Here is an 11,171-nt window from a genome sequence, read left to right as displayed (position 1 = left end):
AGATAGCCAATAGCGCGCGCTTATTCCAATTTTATCGCGCGCATCGCGACTATCATTCGTAGCCATGCTACGGGGGCAGTACCACAATTCAAGTGTAATTTGCTTACCTATGAAATAAACATTAGTTGTGTTGGACTTTGACCTATATTTGCCGCGAAGTAATATTACTGTAGTCCGGTTTTGAAAGGTAAAAAGTGCCGGTGAAATTACAGGCAAACGGGACTTGTCAACTTGTGTCTCGGGGTGAAGGACGTTGTGGAAGTGCCCCTCATATATTTGTGATTTGTAGACAGGCTGTGTCGTTTACCACCTGGCGCACGACTCGTTCGTCCTGTCACTTGATATCATAATAAAAAAAGTCATTACGTGGTTTCACAGGTGGATATAATACACTCTACATGTATTACGTTATCATACTACGTTTATGTTCTTAGCTGGCGGATGCATTATTGGGTAAAATCCAATAAGCAATTGCCGAAAAGGTTGGCAGTCGTAATACAGCTGCCTTAATGTAATATACACGGAAAACCTAATACGCCGCCGACCCTATTTCCTGCAATCATCCCTTGTTACGTATTCCATTATGAATGTTAAAGCCTGCTTTTTATTCACGAGGGAACAGAGATTTCATCATCATCATCATCATCGATCCATTATAAATTCGTAAATGTAAAAACAACGCTCTTTAACCGACTTCCAAAAAGGAGGAGGTTTTCAAATTCACTGTTTGTTACATACACAAAAAAATGATGATTCTTTTTTTTATTGGAAAGAGAGTGCCTCAGTATTGGTTCCATTTTAATGTGAAGAAAATATTCCGCCTCTAAGGGTGGCAAACTAAGGGATGAATTCGATTTCGCGAGCTTTCCAATAACCGACTTGTATTCCAAGTAATACCAGGAACTTTTGCTTTTTATTAACTGACTTCAAAAAAAAAGGGGGAGGTTATACGTTCGGGTGTGTTTCCGATTTCTCCGTCAATTGTAGACCGATTTTGAAAAGAATTTTTTTAGGTGTTAAACATATTTATCCCGGCCTGGGAATCAAACTCTGTGTGGCAGACATGGTAACCGTTCGGCCACGGAGGCAATTATTATAAGTAGTAAGGGATGGTATTTTTTCTTTGTATTTTCTGTACCCGCTGAAAAAGTTCAATAGACGTTGGTGGCGTTTACGATTATAGCTTTTCAATTATCTATCAAACAAGGCTTACAGATAACTTCCATTGTGTCGAACCCGAAGATGCTCGTGTAGATAAAACACATCGTTGTAAGGTGTCGATATAAGAGGCCTTTGTCTAGTGAGACTAGGTCGAGTCTTTACTAGACCAGATATTTTGACATTTGACAGACTCGAGACTGGTGTCTACGAAATATCGAGACTTTCGAGTCTTAATTGATTAAGAATCTATATCTCAAATGGCTTTGGTTGATCGAACACTCAGTCGGACTGACTTCGATCCGGTCGGATCCGACCAGAGCGAAGGAATTTTTTCTGAGTGTTTTTTCTGAGTGTTCGATCTTTGTATTAATAATTAAAACCAGTATTATTTCTCTCGTGAGTTTGGGTATAATTTGTGGTTGTCTATGAGTGTGTCCATGGCACACGCAGCACAGGGTTTCCCTAGTGCAGAGCTATGAGTGCGCGCGTTATTTATGTATTATTTATTATTAATTGAAAAAAGGAAATACTTCAAGAGGAAGATCTTTCCACATCTAGCAGGTTTGAGGAAGGAAGGAACAGCTTTTCCCGCTTCTCCTTCGGTGTCTTGCCTTAAGCAATCCTATCTACCTAGAATCTCTGGTGATACGAAAGCGATTTCTTTTATGAAGCGTTATAAAAGGGTGAGAATCACGAGTAATCAAAAAGGAATTGTATAAAGGCGGTATGTTGTCGGATGGAAATACAGCTCCCCCATATCTTCTTGCAGGGGGTTGTGGAAAGCGACATGAGGGTAAATCCGACACGCTTGTGTCTACAAATCAATTTTAGGTAATTGTGTCAAGTCGATATAGGGAACTCCCTTAGGAGCGGATTCTTGTGATTGGACTAAGACTCCGACGCATAAATAAATCTGATTGAATTTTCTTAAATAAAGAACTGACGTATTTTTGTATACTCGTGTTCTGAAAATGACATTTTACGAGTCGATCTTTTTTACATAACTAAATCCGATTTATTTCTAGTTTCGAGCGTTTATCAAAAAGTAGTCAGAATTTTTGTTTTCGAATTATGCGTGGTGATTATGAACCTTATTTTGAACTTGACTAGAAATGGTCTGAAGAAATGATGTAGTGACTGATTTAAAAAAATTTTTTTTTCGAAGAAAAAAATTCAATTTAAAATTTAAAAAAAATGTATGTCAAAAGGTTCCATGACTCAGCTAATTACATAGTCCTCGCTGTTGTTTTGCCATGGCCTGTCATAAATTGGAACACCACAATTCAAATATATATTTAGGTAAATTATTTTAAAAAAAAGAGGCTTCAAATTCCTATACTCAGTCCAAGTATTTATTTAATTTTTGATATTTGCGTGTCTCAGAAGTTTACTTGTTTAATATTTTGATTCCATTCTGTTCATTTTAAGAGGCCAAGTATTTCGGTATGACCACGACACAGGCTTCCATAGTGTGGGGACGGCAGTAATAAATTTTTTTGAACAAGGCATGCGCCTGGTAGTAAGTAACACGCCTTTTCATAACACTGGCAGATCTCAGAGGCACAACCACTGTGCCAGTCACCATGAGACATAAATTGACAAGTACCATGAACCTGTAATTTCTCCAGCACCAGCAACTGCCACTAAATCTATTGCTATCAACCTGTGAAATATTTTTTATGCCATGAATCTGACGTTCACAACTCTAGCAAGATAGAAAATAAACAATCCATATTGAACGACGTGCTGCACAAACACCTTAATTTTTATTTTTAGAGATAACTTGTACGCCTTCTGTGTGACGTATTTGGGTTAAAACAGTATACAGCAACTAGGCAACGATTTCCGTTCACGCTGCAGTATTTTATTTATGGATAACATTATCTGTGGAGTTATAAATAAATACCAATACGCCAATTCATCTCCGTGCTCCGATAAACAGGATTTAGTGACACGTCACGTATCCACTCTTATGTAGGAAACTGGAGGCGGTAAATTATCAACGTCGGATATACCAAGCACATATTGAATTTAATACCGTGCCAATTTGGTACTATAAGCATATGTTTACGTTGAAAAGTGACACTGATGTGAGTTTGCAGAGTTTTAGCTGGATATAAGTAAATATAAATAATCTCAGTATAGAGTACTAAAAAACCCCCCTTAAAAGTCATTCATCCCCTAGTTTGCCACCTATAGAGGTGGAATATTTTCTTCAAATTTAAATGGACCAATTATGAGGTCACCTTCTTTCCAACAAAAAATATTCATCAAAATCAAATTCAAGGTCGCCACGGCATTCAAATGTGCACAGAAAAAAAGGATTTCTACTAATAAGAAAGAGCAATTTCTCAAAATATTTGCTAATTCTGAAAACATATTTATTTAAAGTAATAAAATATTGTCATTACAAAGATACTGCTTATCTTTTTCTAATACAATTTTACTCTTAACTTTATTCTAACTTTGAGACAAATACGTTCACTTCAAGATTTTATTTCATTTCTAATCAATTAATTGGACATTACTTACATCAAGAAATTTTTTCCTCTTACATCAAATCTAAATAATCTCAACTGAATCCCCAATTTCTTGGATGTGTTTTAAGAAAATATTTTCTTAGACAAAAAAAAAGTTATTTTGCTAATAAGAGTAATATTCTAAATTCGAGAATACATTTTTTATGGCAACATTTTGCTTTGTCATTTTCAATCATGTCGTGACATGTTGAAAACGCGCGCGCTCCGTCTCCGTGGCCGTGGTATCTGCGATTGAAGAAGCCATCCATAAATCAATAGCCAATTATTTAAAATGTGAAGCAAAGTGAACTATACTTACTTAGTTTTACTTGAAATCTTAAAAAGGTAAGGCAAGGAGAATAAAATCTTAAAAAGGAACTGATTTTTCTATTTGTTGTTTGTGGAAACAGTAATGGATTCGTTGAAAGAACTTTTGGAATCGTGGAATATACCACAACTTGTAGTGACCAATTTTATTGGTGAGTGATTTGATGTTATTATGTATTAATTGTGTAAGTATTACATTTTTATGCGCATGATGATATTTTGTACATAACCTTGAATGTAAGCGTAAAATGGAGGGATTTATTTATTTGTTTCTCTCGTGAGTTTGGGTGCAGTTTGTGGTTGTCTATTTGTGTGTTCATGGCACCCGCGACACAGGGTTTCCCTTGTGCGGGGTATATTCAGTGTATGTGTTATTGAATGTGTGTGTTATTCAGTGTGTGTGTGCGTTATTAAACTAGAAGTAAAATACATAAAAAGATATTTGATTTAATTTGACTTTATTTACAAACTTGACGACTTTTGCAGAGAATGGTATAATGATTGAACATTTTCCCAAATTAAAACTAGACAATTTGAAAGAATTATGCCCACATATGGGGACTAGACTATCTTTAGAGGAAAAGATAGGGGAGCTTATTACTGCACAGGTGACGGACCTGTATGTTTAAGTTAAAAAATTTAGTTGAAAGTGCTTTCATACTGACTATCTTAACATAGCTTGACTATAAAATACACAATATATTCTATTTTTTTAACTTTACAGGCAACAACGGATGCAGTATCTGAATCAACTGATGATCAAGTCATTATTACTCCCACCTCCAGTAAATTTGAGACAAGCACCAGTGATTGTTTATTTTTATTAGTTTTTTACCAGTTTATTAGTTTCATTAGATGAACTACAAGTGGTCGACATCTTGGAAACAACCAAAAGTGTATCTAGAAAAACATTTCCACATTTTGATTTGGAGACACTACTGCATACGTCAGCAGGTGGCAATAGTATTTTAAAATACTATGAAACATATGGTTTTCTCAATAATACCAAGAGAAACCAGTTGACCGATATAATTACACATACATTGTCAATTAGTAAGTATACATATACTGTATATATTAGTAAGTATATACTGTGTTCTGATTACTTTTATACTGTATATATTAGTAAGTATATACTGTGTTCTGATTACTTTTACACTTCCCAATAATACATCATCATTTTTTTAGCCGGATAACCTATGAAGAATATAATATTATATCTGCGAAAATAATATCACTGTTTCCAAAGGAGTCAATAGGCACTTATTTTACCAAACCTATAAAAAAAAAATTCATTTAATGGACGTTCTACAGTAGCATGAGGAAAATTGGTGGGCAAAGTCCGTAACCTTCTGTATAAATATGGAGACCACACACAAGCGACAATCTGGCACTCTAGAAAATGCTCCACCGTTTAAAAGACAGTATATTCAAGGTTTGCAAGGTAATTTTTTTTTAAATAGGCTTGCAAGCAAACCCACTGACTTTCACTGGGTTAAAGCAATTTATGAACCTATTTAGGTATTTGAGAGTAGGTATTCTAAGTCGCATCATTCTGGGTTTTTAATACAGGTAAATGTAACTGTAAATCCACTGTAAGTGGGCCCCATTTACAGTGGTCCAAAAATTTTTCTACATAGAGGAGTAACAACCCATTTAAAATAAACATTAGTTTAGCAAAAATCAATAGCTTAAGTTATGATTTTTTTATGTACTTTCTTGAAAATTTTCTACTCTAGTCAAAAGTTTAAAACTAGTCTATTTTGAAAATTATTCCACTAAATTAATTGAAATTTGGTATTAAAGTAGTAGTAACCATGTAGCTAGCATGCAATGAACCATTTTTGTGTTTGTTCTTAGATTGCTCCGTTATTTTTTAGACAATTCATGTTCATGAGTTTCTACAATTTTAACTCTCTAATGGTCATAATGTACACAAAAAGAAAATGTTTAAAAACATATAGAGAACTTCTGATAAATAGATAGGTTTGAGAATAATTTCATGTAAATCTGAGCTGAACCAATGTTTTCTTTTGAGAAATTAAGTTAAAATTGTTTGAATAACGATTATGATACTGGTGGTGGTTTTAATGACTAGAATAGAAAATATTGAAAAAGTATGGATGGCAACGTATCAAGTTACACATTGACGTATCTTGTTCCGTTGCACTGGAGGCGATTTTCAAATAAAAATGTGTGGTCTGATGTGCTATTGACTGTAAATAAATGATCATGAATTCTAAACTATTGAATTTTGCTGAACTAATGTTTATTTTCAATAGGTTGTTTTGTTACTATATCCTCTATCTAAAAAAATCTATAATATTATTATTATTAGATAGGAACAGGTACTTACGTGGGATAGGCATTTGTCAGGTGATTGGAATGCAGGTAAATAATGAAAGTCTTACAAAACATTTCAATAAGGATAAAATGAAACACTAACATGATTTTTTTTAGATTTACATTTAAGAGATATACTGTTTCTCAACAATAACACCGAACCATGGGGTGAAGTAATACAAAAATGTAAAGATACGTTTAAAGTTCGAAAAGAAAGTGAACACAAGAGCGTTCATGAGTTTCTACAAGACTGGAAAATATTATCAGACCAAAGAAGTGACATATTCGTATGTAATCTGTTTTCATATGTTTTACGTTTCATTTCTGAGCTAGGGTCCCTCCATCTTGACGCAGACCAATCATTTTGACAACTATGATATTTGTTTTCAGATAAACATTGACTTCGACTTGTTGTATCCAGAAAAAGGGCTGAATTTTTATTTAAATTGGAAAATATTTTTCGAAAAAATTATTGCTTTTAAACCGAACAGAGACGAAAGAATCTTGAACCTTATTGAGTCACTGAAAAATTTAGACAATGATTGTAAGTGTTCGTTTTTAATTTTATAAAGCTTGAGATAGAATTAGTAAAATAAATAATAAGAAAATGTTTATTTCAGTAATGCAATTAACTTTACATTAACAGTGGATGGTACCTCCTATTAAGCTTGTCAAGCGTCAGTGTCAGGAGGTACCGCTCTTCCATAGCTATAAATTCACATTTAACATTTTTAACTTAGTCTGTCTGTCCGTCAGTCCGTCTGTCCGTCGGTCCGTCGGTCCGTCGGTCCGTCTGTCCGTCGGTCCGTCCATGTGTCAGTGTGTGCGTGTGTGTCCGTGCGTGCGTGCGTGCGTGCGTTCGTCTGTCCGTCCGTCCGATCGATTGGATCGATTGGGCCGATCGATTGAATTGTCTGTTTGCAAATGTTGTATTTACTTGAGGTACTTTTACCACAATGTCTTTCCTTCTTCTCTTCGAAATATTCAGATCTAATTTAGAGGCCTACGTTGTCTGATTAAAGTTTGAGTGGTATAGAGTTTCGCTACAGTGGCTAAATTTGATAGATAGAATTGTATAATATTATTTTCAATTGTTACAGTAACACTTCCTGCTGAGCTTAAAATACTCGCACATCTGGTGCCTCCAAAGGGAAGAATTTCAAAAAAAATTAAGTTCACTACTCAGGAAGCAATTGACTCCTTATATATTTGTGTGCCGGTATGTTTTTTTTAATAGCCCCGCCCTAGGGAAACCCTGTGTCGCGGGTGCCATGGATATACACATAAACAATCACAAATTACACTCAAACTCACGAGATAAATAAATTTAGGCCATACAGATATTTCTCCCAACCCGGGAATCCAACCTGGGACCTCTGCGTTGGCAGTTCGGCATGCTAACCGTTTGGCCACGGAGGAAGTTATATATGTCGACTCATCCGAAGTCCGATATGATTATATAACGAAAAGAGAATAAGAACGTTACGAGAATAATTTCGTTATTCAAACTAAGGCCTGTGTAAAGGCGTTTTGACAATTTATATATTTTGTTTCGTTTCGAAAATATAAAATCCAACAACAGTCGATCTGACATTTACAGCGAAGAAGAACAAACGAAATGTACTATGTCCTGAGAACAAGTAGTCTTGCACATATAGATCTTTGTTCTACGGATGAGTAGGTATATATATATATAAAACTGCCTCCTGTATATAATATATGTATTTTTTGTTTTCAATATTTATGCCTCATTTATAATATTACTTTGTGGTAAAGATTGGCTCACAAATCTGTTGTGGATACTTATTATGTTTCATTATGTACTCTTAATACTATCTTAATTTCTAGAATGCTGGCGATATAGACCAAGTAATCAAAGAACAAAAACAAAAGGCGACAAGCAAGAAATTGTCTGTTCAACCCTATGTTATACTCCAGGGATAGTGTGATTGTTTAAATTATTCAGAAGGGTTGTTGCAGTGCAAATTTATATAAAATAAGTAAGTTACGTAAACAAGCCCTAAGGTTTATTGAATTATGGTTTGTCACACATATATGCATATATGTAGGGACACGAATTTTATTTCTGTGAGTTGTAATTTAATTTTCTATGTTAAAGTTTTTCATGTCAATAATTCATTTTGTATTTTACTAATATTATGCCAGTATTGTATACGTGTACAAAAAATAAACGTTTTTTAATTTATTTCCTAAATAAGTATAATCTTTTTATTATTTAAGTCGTTTTGTGTCAAGTATTTTAAGCCTGCAATTTTATTTTGTTTAAATTTGTGAACAATTCTCAAAAAAATACAACCGTTTTCAAGAAGCAATAATTATAATTTGATAAAGTCGGAACGTCATAACAGCAACGCCAACGACTTCATTAAAATTAATTGTTGCGTTTTGAAGGCGGTTATATATTTTTTTAATTATTCACAAACTATGCCCTTAGGCTCAATTTATATAGCAGCGGAACGGAATGGAAGCGAATTTTTGTAACGTTATTGTACATAGCACAATGAATTTTATGGTCAATTGTGTAACGTACATGCTCGAGAATGCTCGAGCATTCCGCGGAAGATTTTGGCTCGTATCTAGTTTGTACCGTTACACAATCGACCATAATGTTCATTATGTTATGTATAATATCGTTACAAAAATTCGCTTCCATTCCGTTCCACCGCAATATAAATTGAGCCTTATTTTAAACAAACAAAATGACTTAAATCAAAAATACCCCACATTTTAACCCAAGACGGTAAAATCTTACATTAAGATTTACCCCACATTTTAACCCAAGACGGTAAAATCTTACATTAAGATTGTAATGGACTTATTAATAGCAGAAAGTTGCTTTGATATAACTGAACCAAAAGTCATAATTTAAGAAATTTGGTTTCAGAATGAAATCAAACTTCTCTTAAACATAGAAAACATAAATCTCCAGTTAAATAATTATCTCTCAATTTTCATTCTTTTTTTTTCAAGTCAAAATCAGAAATTTCTAATAACAAATAAATATTTTCTTGAATCTAGAGTAGCTTTATGACTTAAATAAATTAATTTGCTCTTGGATTAAATATTTCTGTCTTAGAACTAAAATACACTTTTGAGACGTTTTTTTACTATTATCAAGTAATTATTCTCTAGCGTCTATAGGGAGCGAATCGTTTTCTTGGATTTAATAAAATTGTCTTCATACAAAGAAATTTGTCTATTTTTAAGTAATCTGTTTTTACCGTGTGGACACGACAGAAAAACAATAAACAAGTTCATCCAATGAAATAAAAAAAAGAAATAAACCATAACTGAAATAATACAAATAGCTACAAGTAATTAAATACTATTATTAAAAAAAGTAACTATTAAAAACAAGATAAACTAATTAAAAATATTTATAATTATATACATTAAAAATACACAGAAATAAAATTTAATCTACATTACAATCGTTGTACTATCCGATCATTCGGTTCCGCACGACTGCACACGGCGGGCAACGTTATTGTCACCTCTCTGAGCGCGTGCTTAGGTTCCTTTTTCCTCGCAGTGAGCGCTTGGTGTCATTAGACAGATTTAGTAAGCTATTACAGCGTAGGTATTTTCGAATTTGTATGAGAGTGACGTATTTGTTACGTAGTTGAGACATATAGTTGACAGCCCCATGTGTCAGTAATCCTTCACAACCGGAACACAATAATGCTCACATTACTGCTTGGCGGTCTCACAAGGAGCTCTATTGCTGGGTAATTTTGAGATTCGTTTTTTCCATCTAATTCCGGTGGAAATTTTTATTATTTAAATATTCTAGAATATTATCATGATAACTATTATTTAAGAGCTTTCATGCCAAAAAAGTTTTGACGTTGGCTCCGCCCAAATTTGTGAAACAAATATATGCCTGAAGTTCGCGTGACATGCGACAGGAGATGTTGAATTTTGCGCATTAAAAGTACCAAATTCGTTTTAGCGGAATAACTCTAAAACTAAAGGGATTAAAAAAAAATCCGTAGTGACAGTTGTCGATCATGCATAAATATAATTAATTATCTAATTTTTGTCCTAACAACCTGTAGTATTTCGAGGATGAATCGAAAAAATTTGAAAATTAGAGGTCATTTCGAGATTTTTATCTATCGAGGAAACTTTATTGTTTTATGTTTCCGATTAATGTCTATGCTTGAATATCTCGTGTAGTTACTCATACAATTTTTTTTTTTTAACTTTAAAGTGGATATACCCCTCTAAAATCAAATCGAAGATCAGGAATTTTTCCTCTGCTCCCTCTTAATGTGTAACGAGTGTAGTATCTTAAAATATTATTTATTATTTCACGATGAGAATCCTTAAAAAATAAAAATTGCCATCGAAATTAGGTGGAGAAAAGTAATGAAAATTATCCTGCTAATGTAAATAATAATCACAATGTTTCGAAACTTTTTAAACGTACATTTTTAACAGACTTCAAAAAAAAAGGTTAGAGGTTACACGTTCGGATTATGTATGTTTTCAGATATCTCCGTCAATTGTGGACCGGTTTTGAAAATTCTTTTTTTATTTGAAAAGTCGTGACGGTCCATTGACACCAAGAATCTGATGAGGGGATCCTCATGAAAATCGAAGGAGATCCTCAAATGTTATGGACATGTCCGTGTATTCACCAATTTCTCCATCAATTGTGCACCGATTTTCAGAATTCTTCTTTTGTTTGAAAGGGCATACTCTCGAGGTGGACCCTGATGCAGTTTCGGATTCGTTTGGGCTATCACAAATTACTAATTATATTCCGCAAACAAAAGTAATCTGAAAAGTCGATCG

At 33.8% G+C, this 11,171-nt stretch overlaps 1 protein-coding gene across 2 annotated transcripts; it reads left to right on the top strand.

Annotated features, from left to right (window-relative positions):
* The first annotated feature begins 3,749 nt into the window (after window positions 1-3,749).
* On the top strand, window positions 3,750-8,513 carry LOC113234214. 2 transcript variants are annotated; one of them, XM_026469510.1, is made up of 8 exons: window positions 3,750-4,159; window positions 4,494-4,615; window positions 4,732-5,060; window positions 5,196-5,451; window positions 6,468-6,637; window positions 6,741-6,894; window positions 7,451-7,569; window positions 8,199-8,513. In XM_026469510.1, the coding sequence occupies exons 4-8, from the start codon at window positions 5,370-5,372 to the stop codon at window positions 8,292-8,294; spliced, it is 621 nt and encodes a 206-aa protein (XP_026325295.1). In that variant the 5' UTR covers window positions 3,750-4,159; window positions 4,494-4,615; window positions 4,732-5,060; window positions 5,196-5,369; the 3' UTR covers window positions 8,295-8,513. The 2 variants fall into 2 exon arrangements, with proteins under 2 accessions (XP_026325295.1, XP_026325294.1); XM_026469509.1 differs by having other exon boundaries at window positions 3,750-4,615.
* Window positions 8,514-11,171: the final 2,658 nt, after the last annotated feature.

This window comes from Hyposmocoma kahamanoa, unplaced genomic scaffold, assembly GCF_003589595.1.
Source record: "Hyposmocoma kahamanoa isolate Upper Pololo Valley unplaced genomic scaffold, ASM358959v1 81703, whole genome shotgun sequence".
NCBI classification, from domain to species: domain Eukaryota; kingdom Metazoa; phylum Arthropoda; class Insecta; order Lepidoptera; family Cosmopterigidae; genus Hyposmocoma; species Hyposmocoma kahamanoa.
This window is presented reverse-complemented; position numbering and strand designations above follow the sequence as displayed.

Excerpts from the sequence above, each read along its gene's own strand:
- LOC113234214 (XM_026469510.1), top strand. The coding sequence starts at position 5,370 with ATGGAGACCACACACAAGCGACAATCTGGCACTCTAGAAAATGCTCCA. Across the intron at positions 6,895-7,450 it reads GAAAAATTTAGACAATGATT|TAACACTTCCTGCTGAGCTT; the intron begins GTAAGTGTTCGT and ends CAATTGTTACAG. Across the intron at positions 7,570-8,198 it reads CCTTATATATTTGTGTGCCG|AATGCTGGCGATATAGACCA; the intron begins GTATGTTTTTTT and ends CTTAATTTCTAG.